The 14,725-nt window shown below is 38.8% G+C and overlaps 1 protein-coding gene across 2 annotated transcripts in view; it reads left to right on the top strand.

The window, feature by feature from the left end:
• Positions 1–9,730, top strand: part of SPINT1 (serine peptidase inhibitor, Kunitz type 1) — a 42,904-nt gene extending 33,174 nt beyond the window's left edge. The window contains exons 5-10 of one of the 2 annotated variants that reach the window (XM_026710055.2): positions 707–733; positions 1,330–1,455; positions 2,334–2,381; positions 5,337–5,507; positions 6,520–6,576; positions 7,257–9,730. In XM_026710055.2, coding sequence (XP_026565840.2) covers positions 707–733; positions 1,330–1,455; positions 2,334–2,381; positions 5,337–5,507; positions 6,520–6,576; positions 7,257–7,465 — 638 coding nt within the window. In that variant the 3' untranslated portion in view covers positions 7,466–9,730. Of the gene's footprint in view, positions 1–706; positions 734–1,329; positions 1,456–2,333; positions 2,382–5,331; positions 5,508–6,519; positions 6,577–7,256 lie in introns of both variants that reach the window. The other variant, XM_087921794.1, reaches the window with a different exon arrangement.
• Positions 9,731–14,725: the final 4,995 nt, after the last annotated feature.

The following is a 14,725-nucleotide window of genomic DNA, read 5'->3' as shown; positions in this document are numbered from 1 at the left end:
TTATTTTGACACTACTCAGTTTTATAACTTTCAATCAAGTTCGGCTGATTTGATTGGTTTCATTCTAACATTTTAATCATGATTTATTGAGTAAATCATAGTGCCCCCAAATCACACATAACAAAAAAATCACATGCTTTTCAAATACAGTTATTGGGTTCAGTTTGTGAACTCAGTTTGCACATGCTTGAGTCAGAGAAACATTAAAAGGGAGACTTTGAATTGAACCTTTTCCAAACTGGAACTTTAAGGATTCGCTAGGCTAAACCCCACATAAATTCCAATTAGCAAGACTGGGGCACAGCTATTAACTATCACTCAACATCTGGAGGACATTATCAGGTTGAAGAAGGCTGAGCTAGGCTATAAAATCAGGGACACTTTGTCTTTGTACCAGTACAGGGAAGCATATGATTGGCATGTGATTGAATGAAAAGTATTGCCTCCACTGCATTTCTATGTGTTGGAGAAATAATTGGAAAGTGGCTTCTATGCATTAGATGTATGCTTCTAGTATGCTTCTATGCATACCAGAATAGTATATAAAGTACGTGGTTTGTAGTTCCTGGGTTGGCAGTTCCCTAAGTCCGCATTTTTTTTAAAAAAAAACTGAATTGGTAAAGTGGTTGGACTGATTTTTTTTTTTATTAGAACTAGTTGAAAAATTGAAAGGACAATATTCTCACCCTAATTTCCTTCTTTTCAGGTGCTGTAGAAAAACGTCAAGAACCAAGTAAGTTCTTCTGTACTTTTCCATGATAGCATTCAAATTTCTTTTGAACTTCCTTAGTGATATGAGATTTAGAGGTACATCTTTGGTTGATATCTTACTCTGTGCTTTTGTAGCATTGCAGTGAAGCACTTGTAAATACTTTTTTAATGAGTATTCCTCAATTTACAACCAGCAACATTTCTGTTGCTGAGACTGTTGTTAAGTGAGTTTTGTCCCATTTTACGGCCTTTCTCACCACAGTTTAAGTGAATCACTGCAGTTGTTAAGTTAGTAACACAATTGTTAAGTGAAGCTGGCTTCCCCTTAACTTTACTGGTTAGAAGGTCACAAAAGATTCAGTATGATCCCAGAGCATTCCAACCATCATAAAATATGAGTCAGTTGCCAAACAACAGTTATACGTGTGAAAAACAGTCATGGGTCACGTTTTTCATTGCTGTTGAAACGGTCACTAAATGAACTATTGTAAGTCGAGGATTACCTGTACTGTATTTCTGCCGTGCTCAAGAAAGAAAAACATCTTTTTACCCAAATGTCACAAAGATTAATCATCTTTGCTGAGAACCCTTGAGAACTAACTCATATTTCTTACACAGCATGCAATGGAAACTGCCTATCCCTCCATTTCAAATGTGAAGATGGCTGCTGCATTGATAAAACTCTGGAATGCGATGAAACTCCAGATTGCCAAGATGGGTCAGATGAGAGATCTTGTGATTCATGTAAGTGGGTGACCCTTGAATTGTCTTAGAATAATAAAAATAGAGATGAATTGAAGGCCACCAAGTTCAAATCTGCTCATTACAAGACACTGAATGTGAGCATATCCCAAACACATGACTTATATTTTTCTGTTGAATTTTTGGTGGGCATCTAAAGGCTATTGTGAAACTGTAGTTGGGGTGTTGGATAGGCCTTTGGTGTGATGTGACCTCTTAATTATCCTGGTAGAAGATAATACATACAGTGCGCACATGTGTGCGTGCGCACGCAGCACACACACACACACACAAACACAAAATTTAAAATGTTTTAAGTTGAAGAGAAACTGTTCTGACCTTGTAAGTAAGGCTCGGGTTTGAGATTGAAATAGGATTGTTTTTAGCTCAAAGCAATTCCGGTAAGGTCAGAAAACTTCCTAAGAGGTCAGAATAACTTATTTTGAATTTAAAACAGCTGTTTTAAATGTGCATTTAATTGTACTCCACTGTCATGCACAGCTTTCTGTCCTAAGAAAGAAAAATGTAATCTATTTATTATGCAAAACAAAACAGCAAATTAACATTAACAACAAAATAAAATAGAATATTTGCATCATTTATTTTTATTATAAAACTTCTCTTTTCTTACATGATCCTTGGATAGGATCAATTTTAAATATTGTTTTAACATTTAGTGTTAAATATGCCTAGTTCTGTCTAAAGCAGATTAGTAAATGAGGTAAAGAAATAGAGGCAGAGTAGAATTAACAAAATGACCAGACAAAAATGATTTTAAAATATGTAACATAGTTTATGACATACTTCATAATAATTATTTCCACTTTCAAATAAAATGCATGTCTTTAATTATTCTGCTGCCTGCTCTTTGTATCTTTCAGATATTCAAGGATTCGATAAGTTACAGAAAATCAATATTAGTGCCAAAGGTAAGTATGTTATAAAATACATGATGACAGTTGAAAGAAATTTTACCACATTTTAAAAATCTATGTTTGCATCTCTCCAAATGTAATTGAAGAAGATGACTGTATTCATGTAGAATTTGAACTGGATTCTGTTAAGAAATTAACTACTCTGGACATAATTTGAGTGTAATCTTGAATAACTTTTATTATTGGGAAATTTGTCCCACCACAGATATGCTCAGTTGGCTATTGTCCAACTGCCAAGTGTTTTAAAGCACGGGTCACCAACCTTTTGGACCTCAGGGACCACCAAACTCATAATTTTACATCCCAGGGACGACAAACTGGTTCTGTGGATGTGGCCTAATTTGTGGGTGTGACTGGCTGGGCATGAATGTAAATATTATAAATATTTATATAAATATTGAATTTTTTATAAAAATAGAGCAACTTTTACCCAAAATCAGGCAAAGCAGGCAGGCAGATTGAGTTGCTCACAGAATCACAGATTCATTCAGAGATCTATCTATCTGCCATCAACTAGCTCAGTCTGTCACATAAAATTTGCTTGCGAGCAAACTCATAAAATTCACTCACAACACACCATGTATGTAAATATTGATTTTTTTATAAAAAAGAGCAACTTTTACCCAAAATCAGGCAAAGCAGGCAGATTGAGCTGCTCACAGAATCATTCAGTGATCTATCTATCTGCCATCGGCTAGCTCAGTCTCTCAAATTCGCTTTCCGTGAGTCTGTACGGAATTTGCTTGCAAGCAAACCTTCAGTCCTAAGGGAGGTTCAGCTGTGCTTAAAAGTAGAGCCGAAGATCTAAAGACTAGTTAGAAAGCAAGAAATCCAACCATTTCCTGCTTCCTAGCTAATCTAAATCTTCCGGCACAGCAGAACAGATGATGGTTGGAAAAAGGAAAAATCGAAATTTAGCAAGCAAGTTTACTGGGTAAAGGAGTGAATGGGCGGGGAGGGTTCCCGCGAGCCATGTGGGTGATGCAGCCCTGCGTTTCTGCGCAACCTGGATTAATTGCTTTGTGGGGGGTGCTCTGGGGGTGAGATTTCTCTGCGGTCCACCAAAATTTTCTCACGGCCCACCGGTTGGCGACCGCTGTTTTAAAGCATCATGTTTCTTTACACGCAGATCCGCTTGAAGTAGCACAGTTTGATGGTTAAAATAGCTAAAGATGAAAAAAATGTGGAACTGTAAAGTCAAATATAGCATAAATGTGGACATGTAGTAAATTTGCTTGTGGCAGTCTTGTGTAATGAGGGTGAAGGTTCGTTCTTGCCTGGTAACTAAACATTTAGAAACCAACCCTCAAGCTCAGAGAATGAACCTTGACCTCCATCCTACACCCTAGCTACAGATATTCACCACTATTGCAAAGTCTTATGTACTACAAGCTGTAATAAAGTAGAACTTGTTCCCAAAAAATAACAATAGCAATTCATTGTTACTGCTAAGCTTATACTCATTTTAGTTGGCTTTATTAGTTGTAATCAGGATGCATCCTAGCTAAGACTTCAGATAGTCAGTGTGAAGCCTCAAGTGCAGATCTGGCATTAGAGAGGTCCTTTACGCATCTGGAAAGGACTTGGTAGCCCTGAGATCTCCCCTAGCCTCCTTTCTAGTTCATAAGCCACAATGGTCACCTGGGGCACATGATACTGGCCAGAGGAGCCAGTGCAGGGCACATTTACATAAGCACAGTGGATGAAATCGTCATTTTGTAATAGTGTTAATCATTGTTATTATAATTTTTGAAATGTTTGTTAACTGGCCTTCATCCTATAATGTTAGGATTAGCTAACAGTTGCAAAAGAACAATAACCATTATAACTGGTGCAAGGTAAAGTAGTTTTCTAAACTGTAAATTTTAGAATCATCAGGGGTCAAGCAGCATGTAAATTTAATATGTTTATTATCGTTACTACTTGTATTATAATTAATACAGATAGACTTTGACTTATGGTTGCAATTGGGACTGGAACTTCTGTTGCTAAGCAGTGCATTGTAAAATGCAACTGCATTGCTTAGCAACAGCGATTCCTACATTCCTGGTTGCCATCATTAACCGAATCCCAGGGTCATTGTTAAGGCAAGGGAATTTACTGCTGGCTTACTACAACCAAAGTCCATGGGGAAGCCAGCAGGCAGGTAAATGACTAATATCAGGTGAGGGAAAGTATGAATATAGGAGTTTGGAGTTGGTGTGCAAGGATGTGCACGAGTCCTGAATCTGGAAGGGTGCAAAGATGTGTGCAAGAGGCATTGATTGGGAAGGGTATAAGGTTATGTGTGACAAGTGTCACATGTCAAGATGGCTATGCAGGGGTGCACTATTGGTCAGCATGGTGCAAAGGCAGAGGGGTTAGAGCAAGGGTCTTCACGCATGACAGCTTTAAGACTTGTGGGCTTCAACTCCCAGAATTCCTCCTCCGGTCATGTTAGCTCAGAAATTCTGGGAGTTGAAGTCCACAAGTCTTAAACTTGCCAAGTTTGAAGACCCTTGGGTTAGAGGATGGTGCCCAGTGGGGGGGACTTTCCCCAGTGACTTGCTACCTACCCTGCCAGCTTTCCCATTGACCCTCTGGTGAAGCCTGCAGAGAAGGTTACAAATGATGTTCATGTGATTGCAGGGTCAAAAGCAATGGGTCAAAAGTGTGAACCTGTTGTCGGGCAGTCAAATCTCAGTTCACCTGACTGGGACAATCAGAACTCCAAGAACTGGTCCTAGCTACCATTTGTTCAGCGCCATTGTAACTTTGAAAGGTCGCTGAACAATTGGTTATAGGTCAAGGATTACATTTTAAGTTTTAAAAAAGCTACTGTACTACACAGGTAGTAGGCCAATTCTCTGAGTGCTAATGGTTTTATCAAATACTTAATCATGATAGGTCAATAGAATTGGGAATACAGTTAATTAAGAGCTAACAATATTCCTTGTTCCTTTCTGGTAGGTTATTGTGTGGATATGCCTGATACTGGACCTTGTGAAGAAAGTATACCTCGCTGGTACTACAACCCTTTGACTGAGAAGTGTGGTCGCTTCACCTATGGAGGCTGTGAAGGCAACAAAAATAATTTCGAGCAGGAAGAAACATGTATGAAATCATGTAAAGGCATCACAAGTAAGAAGAAAATCTTAGAGGGTTTTTTATCATTGTAATGAGACTTCTACAGCACACAGTAGTATTGTTGCCAGAGGCTGGTGTTTTGCTTTGCACTATGCTAGTTTTTATTTAATTACGTTAATTTAAAAAATTCTTTTAAAAAATCAAGTGGGCCAGGATCCTGGTAGACATCAGAGAAATGACATCTCTGTTTTGACTTTCCATAAAGCCTTCAGTATCTTATGATCCTGCCAGGCCTGGGGCTTGAAGGGGACCAGAGATCTGTCTTGTTGGCTTGACTGCTAAAGATGCCATTTTTATCCACTTAGGATTACTATTTTTGTCGTTATGCTATTTATTACAGTGACCATTTAGTTTTTATCATTTTTATATTGACTCTTTTATTTATTGTTGTCTGCTGTCTAGAACAGGGATCTCCAACCTTGGCAACTTTAAGACTTGTGGACTTCAACTCCCAGAATTCCTCAGCCAGCTTTGCTTTGGACTTCAATTCTGGGAGTTAAAGTCTACAAGTCTTAAAATTGCCAAGATTGGAGATCCCTAGTCTAGAGTATCCTTTGAGGGAGATAGGCGGCTGTATGAATTTGATTATTATGAGAGCCAGTTTGGTCTAGTCGCGAAGGTACGAGATAGAAAGTTGAACACTATTGAGTTCAAGTCCTTCCTTAGCCATGAGAGTCAGCTGAGTGATGTTGGGCCAATCACACACTCTCAGCCCAACTCACCTCACATGGTGGTCTTTGTGGGGAAAATAGGAGGAGGAAGGTACATTGGATGTGTTTGCTGCCTTGAGTTACCTAGAAGAATAATAAAGGCGGGATATAAATACTAAGTAACTAATAAATAACCTCTGGGCACAATCCTTGGGTCTCACCCTGCCCTCCTGTGGATGGTTACTTAATAGTAACTTAACTATTAAGTAACTCCTAGTAACTTAATATTATAAGTACTTTGTTGTCTCCATTATTCTGAACATTATTACATAATCCTGTATTTTCTTTTAATATAGAGCAACATATGATTGATCAGAGATGGAGAGGATATGACTATCAACATGCTAGTTTAAGTATGTAACAACATTCCAAATAACTCTGAGTTCCTGTTTTCTGCTTGTTACGATTTTTATTTTTAACAGCAACTTGCCGGGAATTTTTGGGTGGGAGGAAAGAAGGATGGCTGTTTCTAAATAAAATGGTTTATTTTACTGATAACAAAGCACATATTACAAAAGAATAAAAAAAACACCATAGAAAATGGGAAAATAAGATGTTACCCAACTTGCACTTTTGCTCCCACAAAATTACTGGCTCAAGAATTCTTTCTAACCTTCCCTACCACAAGAACATTTTGTTTTGTTTTGTTTTTGTGGGGTATGGTATAATTTAGATATCAGAACTCAGCAGCTTTTAGAACCTGAATGAAGACCAGCATTTCAAAGAATAATTTCCCTTTCCACCCCCAGTTTGTTTGTATATATCACGTCAGCAGGTATGCACACCTAAGAATGTTACATTATAATTATAGTTTTCTTAAGGTGACCAAGAGATGGATTTAGGCTGATACTGTACTGTCATTTTTTTTATGGAAGAGTCCTACAAACAGTGCTTACTTTGTTTCTGAATGGATTGGGAAGCCTGCATGAAGCAAAAACATATCTTAAATTTTTTGCAAAACAAAGCATTCTGACAATTTCAGTATAATCATGATTTCTCTATCCATCTTCCACTCCTGCTCCATCTCTCACAGGTGCTTTTGAAGTGGCCATTGCTGTGCTCCTCTGTGTCTGCATCATGATAGTGTTGGTAGTCCTTGGCTACTTCTTCCTCAAGAACCGAAAAAAGTACCGAAGACGTCGTCAGCCCCCTACTGCAGCTAATTCGACACTTTCTTCTGTCTTATCAACTGCTGAAGACACAGAACACCTGGTGTACAACAGCACCACAAAGCCCATCTGATTCTGTAGAGTTATCCTCCATTTCTGGGAAGGACAGTCTTACCAACTGCTCATAATGCTTGTTATGGGGTGGGGAGAGTGGTGAGGGGATCTACTGAAGGATTTTTCCTTCCTTTTTTCAAAGTTTCCTTAGACTATCCACTAGCTGCTTACAAGCTCTACCTGTCCTGATCCTGTGATAGTTTCTAAGACTGAGCAGAAAATTAGCCCGTTCTGACAATACATGGATGGCGTTTTGAGTTCATGTTTCCCCAAGTTCTATAATGAAGGTTATTTTAAGTTTAAGGACTTACTATATCTATTGAAGGAAACTTAGTTTAATCTGGTGAATGCGATTATTCTTCCCACAAAACTCAGTGAATTGTATGAGTGTGTGTTTGTGTGTGTATGTGTGTGTGAGAGAGAAAACACACTTCTTACTCCTATTCCTTTCTGTTTAAAACCTGTGCTGCCTTAAAGCCACCCTCCCTGTGTTTTAACTGGTACAAAAAGTGATACAGTTTTTAAACTTGTATTTTGATGGAATACTTTGATGGACTAATTAAGTGAAAGTGGTGTCCTTTTCACAAATCTATTAATGTCTGTACTAAGGCCTGTGCTCCTCTTATCTATGCCAAGTATCTAGATTATTGCTGAATGGAAAACAGACAACATTGTGATTTGATCTGAATGCATATAAAAGGAAACAGAAATTAGGTCATGGCCGAAAATCTGGCCCTGCCTTTCTCTTCTGGATTTCCCCTCTGTTCTTACCTTCTAGTTATCATTTCTAGTTTAATCTTACTGTTTTGAGTTCTTCTTCCATATCTATTTATTTTTACAATCAAATTGTAACAGAAAAGAAGACATTCCTCATTTTCTAATTTGTCTTCAACTATACAATCTCATTAAATAGTTAAATAATGTACTTACATAGGGGCAGTTTCAAAATTGACTTTTCTTCAGAGCTAATTTTCACAAGATCCTTGGACAAAAGGAGAGTCATGAAAGCTGACAGACTCTGCTTCTTGCACAGCTATGCTTAAATATAGAGAAAGTAGCAGGTGTTGCCCAGATATAGAATACAGGTTTGTCCCAATTTTCCACAAATATATTACGTGAAATATGTAGGTTGATGCCTGTGATGTTTTTTTCATTTACCTTCCTGTTTGAGGTGAGGTGTTTTAATCCCTTTCCTCTTCCCACTTTGACCTACGCCCCAGTTTGGAAATTGATGTCTTACATTTTTTGGCACCTGATAATTTACAGTTATGCCTAAGTACTGGTTCACTTTATGGGTAGAGATGCTTGGAATAAATTCTCCCATCTCTTTTCAAAATGTAGTTCAAAAAATAGTTGATCAGGCTATACTTCTTGATTTCTGATCATTTGAAGATGCATAGAAAACTCCTCTGAACTTGCTTATGTATGGAAGGGGGGCTCTTGCAATAAGGGCTTATCCTTTGGGGTCACTATGGGGTTCACTCCCATCATCCGTCAAGCTTACATGTGACTTCAAACATTTCTGAGGGCACTGAATCTTCCCAGGAGCTAACGGGAAGGAGTTCACAGTGGTGGAATATATGAAAGGTTGACCTGTAATTGGCTTGTAATACAGTTGGCTTGTATTACAGGTCCAGCTCTTGCCTGACCTTCTTGAGAATCCAATAGCAAAGCTGGATATTATTTTTAAATCCAAATCTTGCTTTTGAATTTGAATCATCTTCCACTCTGTTTATTTAGCACAGGTGGTTAGCATGTGAAATCCACTCTGTTTGACGTTGTACATAACGTTGTACATACTCTATGATACAAATGAGAGGTGATGTTTTGTTTATTCTTTTTTTAGTAGATGTTATGAGATTTTGTTTTATTGATGTACTGTATATAAGGATTCTTTCTTGGATGTAAACCTCTGCTGGCTAAGCTGAAGAGTCATCAGCAAAGTGAACAGGAGAAATGATTATTAGGGAATTATCTGAAGGAAAGACAGCTGTTTATTTCTCCAAGGTCCAAATCACCTCAAGTATGGAACTGGCTGAGCATCTATGAGAAATCGCAAAATGGGGTGGGAAAGAAAATGATAGACCTGGTCATTGTGCCTTACCGAGAGGAGACGAAAGATTATTCATAGTACTTTGGAGTTGGCTTGATTATTCCATGTTGCTACAGCTGTCAACTCTTACCTTTTCCCTCTCTTTCTGTACCTCTTCACTGCTTTCTGAGCCCTCAAATTCTGAATCTCCTTTCTGACAGTGAAATTTTTAATAAAATATTTTCTTTATAACTTGCTTGCCTGATCAGTGTTTTTTTCTCAGTCCCAGGGTATTTCTTGCCAGCTTGAGAAAGGCTTAGGATCTTGCTGGTATCATGCTCAGAGAAAGGAAGAAGCTCCAGACTTACCATAATTCAAAAAACAAGCCTTTAGTAACTATGATTCAATGGCATATCAGATACATCAATAGGTTGAAATTAGGCTTGAGAGACTGTGACTTGGAGAACATTTCCTGTACATTGAGACAAAATACTGAAGAAAGGAAGGGCACACATGATTTCAGCTGGTTGGAGTAGTTTGGAATTAGGAGCATAAGAAGCAGAAAGCATTCGCTACTAATGAAATGGCTGTCCATAGATAGTTATAATACAAATTATATTAATCAATGACTAGTGGGTAAAAATTGACTCATTTTACTTCCATCATAAATATCCGTTAGTATTTTTTGATTATTGTACTTTTTGAGGAATTAACCATGGCTTTGGGGCCTTGATGTTATAAGCATGTACGTTCAGTGCAATCTTATTTGGAACTACTGAGAAGTAAGCACCATTTAATATAGCTTATTGTGATAATAAGAACCTGGTTGATTAAAACAAAAATTTTATTTGGTCTATTCTTCTATTGTTGCAATGGCTAGTCAGATATCCTTGAGAAACTACCAAAAAAAGAAAGAAAGAATAGAGAACCGTAGTTTACTGGACTAGTATAAAGCTGAATTTGAATAGGATTGCAGTTTAAAAATATTCAGCTACAGTGACATTATATTAATAGTAAAATAAAAGACTTCACATATTGTATTGAACAACTAGTGGAAATGCCCAGAGAATTGAAGAATTCAGACTCTTTTGATTATTACAACATTTAAGCCATAATATATTTGGCTTGGTTTTGGCTTTTGAGAAGGAGTGGTGGTTTAAGTCAGTCTTGACTTCTGGCCAGAGCCTGGTCAAGTCCCTGCAGTTTTCTTGGCAAGATTTCAGGAGTGGTTTGCCATTGCCTGTTTTCTAGGGCTGAGAGAAAGTGATAGACATTATACCTAAGGAAGGACTAGAACTCATGGTCTTCCGGTTTCTTGTTTAATGCCTTGACCTCTTTAACCAATTTTAGTAAACCATAGCTAATAAAATATACTTCGAGTTGTGCACATACAGTATATTAGTTACAGTAATAATTTGCTATATCAATTTAAATCTGGTGTGGTGGTCTGACATTTGAAAATGAGACGCAGGGAAAACGTCTGAGCAAATGCCAGCCCCGAGTAAACCCAGGTACCAGCTTTTATTGAGAACAAAATGCATATACAGAAAACAAGTGACCTCAACAGGATGTTATTTCCACCGGATATATAGGATGAGAATAAACAGGATGAGAATATACATCTGCGGAAATTCCCATGGGAATGGCTCAGCTATGTACTATGACCTTTCACCGACATATCTGGTCCCCTAAGCTTTGCAGGTCATAACAGGACAAAAACACCCATAGCAGGCGGAAATGCCCCCCACCAGGGGCACTTTTTAGTCCCTAGATCTATGCAAAGCTATACAAGGACTTGCAGAATAAAATATATTACCACATTCCCTCCTTTTTTATTTATTCAAAGATAGGGGGTGTTTTAGTGGCATAATACACAGTTCCCTCGCGACTTTCGCGACTTGGTCCCATACGTTGAAAAGCTGAGGTACACATTTGAAATAGATTAGGAATACATTGAATACAGCAACACAACATAATAAGTATAATAACAATTGTCATAACTAATTGAAGCAATAAACGTAACCATGAGCTGTCAGGAAGCCAATCCCATAGCAAAGCCCAAGGTGACTTATCAAAGCCATCTTTTCCTGCTTCGTGTTCAGCTATGCGGTCTTCCATATCATGAACAGTTTTTGTAATGTTAGGCTCATAATTATGTATAAAAATACAACAATGTGAATGAATTAAAGCACAAACTCCTCCTTTGGCAGCTAATATTATGTCTAAAGCATAACGATTTTGTAAAGTAATTTGGCGAATTTCAGACACTTCTTCATTTAACATCTTAATGCTCTTAACAGTATTATTAAACATAGCAACAGTGAAATTATTTAAAATATGCAGATCCCGATAATTCATAGCCACCCCCAAAGGTGGTAATGCCGCCCTGGAAAGTTGAGTTAACCACCACCCTCCGTGGTGAGACCCGAATCCACCTCCCTCCTGTTACGAATCCGGCCTTGGGCAGTTGGTCTAACTTATATATTACTGGGATGACATGCCCAATCGTACACACCCCAGACCAATCCTTTGGCCATTGTTGATAAGCAGTATCCCCACATAGCAACCATAACCCATCCGGAAGAGGAAAGTATTTTAAATGCTTATGATAGATATTATTGGAGGCCTGACTTTCCCAACCCCACATTAGCCACATCCAAGTACAGAGAATATATGCCCCGTGACCAATGTCAGGCCTCTTAGTGGTTGTCCGATTTACACAACAGTCACGGGAAACTTTCAAAGCCTTGGATAACGTAGAAGATGTCCGATTTATGCAGTTGCTCTTACTAGTAATGCTTTTTACACATCTCATACATCCTCCTTCCAAAGGAATCACCTTCTTACAGGGTGTAGTATTTCCCAGCAAAATAGATTGAGTCCCTACAGGGGGGCGGTAATAACAAACCGATGCTTTGGTAGTGAAAGTTACCTTTGTTGTGAATAATGTTTGATTCCACTTTTCGGGGTCTGGACCCCAGTAAAGCCAATGTTTAAAATCATTATAATCAAAATTAGCACTGTTTTGCTCATTCAAAGGAACACCATGTAACAAAACTCCACCTTTCCCAGACCCAGGCACATGCATACAAAGCCAACAATTAGTTACATTTAAACCCTTAGCCGCCATCCGAATGTCCTTGATGTAGGAGTTTTCTTTCCATAAATTATCACCAAGGTCTCTAGTCTCTGAGATAATAGCAGCTCTCCGCCTCCGTATTAGAGTCCGTGGAGGCATAAGACAAATGGAAAGAGAGTCTGTGTAAGGTAACTTAGGCAACTCCAATTGACATCTATATTGTCCATAGTCTGAAACAGAAACATTAAACAGGATCAGAGTTGTAGCACAGGCTGAAGATATAATATCCTTATCAGGTCCCGAGTAAAGAATGTCTTGACCCTTATGCCAGGACCAATATGCTGGAAAAGTCAAAGGATGCCGCTGTTTGCAGACCAATTTAGTCCGATTCCCCAAAGGAACCTGCTGCATACAAGTTGATAACCTCAGATAAGCAGTCGTCTTTTCCCAGCCTTCACAGCGCTGCGCCTGGACTGCCGGCATCAAGAGAATCAGGAACCACGGAAACGCCATCCTGAGAATCAGGAACCTCCCTCACTGGCACCTGCGAAGACGCCTGTGAATGATCAGGCCGAATACATCGACCAGGAACCCAACGAATTTGACCAAGATGTTCTACTGCTGCATAACCACGTCCCCACGTAATCAGCTCAGCGGGAACCCATGCCGGATCCGGAAGGAATCGCACCAACACTCGAGGCCTCGCTGCATCTGTAGAAGGAGAAGAAAATGCCTGCTGGCCGCACTCGCAGGGGGTTACCAGACAAATTTAAAAATTTAAAGTATACAAGGCTAGATTTAATTGATCTTGAATTGCCGGAAGCCCCAGGAGCTTCCCTCCTTTTTTATTTAATTTAGCTAACATGTTCTTGAGCGTGCCATTATAACGCTCCACAATAGCCTGTCCTGTGGAATTGTATGGAATTCCAAATTTATGTTCCACGGACCACTGTTTGCAAAACTGATCAAAGACTGTGCTCCGATAAGCCGCACCATTGTCTGTTTTTAAAGTTTGAGGCGTACCAGCAACTGAAAATGTCTTAATGCAATGATTGATGACATGTTTAACCGCTTCACCTCTTTGAGGAGTAGCCATTAGAAATCCTGAGTAAGTATCCACAGTCACATGTATATACTTCCAAGGTGCAAATGATGGATACTGAGTAACATCCATTTGCCAAATCATTGAAGGTTTCAACCCCTGGGGTTGACTCCCATAGGAATAGCCGTGCCCTGTTTTGAACAAGTTGGACATTGTTGAATTATGGCAGCAGCTTCTGCAGCAGTAAGCTTGAATTGATGTGCCAACGCTTTAGCATTTTGATGAAAATAACTATGGCTGTCCACGGCTGGACAGTGAGAACTGAAGTTACAGCACTGTCAGCTTTGGCATTGCCTTGTGATAAAATTCCAGGTAAATTACTATGGCTACGAATATGGGCAACAAAACACACATTCACACGCTGCTCCAAACATCCTTGCAACAACAAAAGCAAACGTAGAATATTAGGTGATATTCCAGGAGACAAATAAGAACCTGCTACAAAGGGTAACAAATTATATACATACAAGGAATCCACTATTAGATTAAAATCCTGATTTTGAAAATTTTGAAAAGCCAAAACTACAGCAGCAAGTTCTGCCTGCTGGGCAGACTTCTGCTCTGATGTCACTTTTGTATGCCAAATTCCAGATTTATCTTTCCAAACACAAGCACCAAAAAAATTTTTTTTCTCCATCAGTAAAAACTTTAGGAGCATCTGATATAGGCTGATTTAGGTCACACTCTGTCCCATTGATCTCTTTTTTTGCTGACTTTGACCCCCTCCAGGAGCCCAACATTGTGCTTTAAAATGTCCAGGCTTCCCACAATTGAAAAAAGTTTCCTTTTTAGCATTTCCTGCCTGCAGAGCCAGAGCTAAAGTTTCCATGTTAAAAGTCTGACTCCCCACCTTCCTACATGCGTTTATCAAATCTGTGATCTCTCGCTTTCCACTGCAATAAGTGGATTAAGGATCTTTTGCGATCTACATTAGCCTGATCTACCGCTAACTTCAAAAGCAATTCATTCCGGGCAAATTGATTGTCAATTTGCCTTTCAATAGCCAATTTCAATCTGCTAATGAAATTTTCATAGGGTTCATTGTTCCCTTGTTTGATGTTAGTAA

This window comes from Pseudonaja textilis, chromosome 1, assembly GCF_049901715.1.
Source record: "Pseudonaja textilis isolate UNSWEBS1 chromosome 1, rPseTex1.2, whole genome shotgun sequence".
Taxonomy (NCBI): domain Eukaryota; kingdom Metazoa; phylum Chordata; class Lepidosauria; order Squamata; family Elapidae; genus Pseudonaja; species Pseudonaja textilis.
This window is presented reverse-complemented; position numbering and strand designations above follow the sequence as displayed.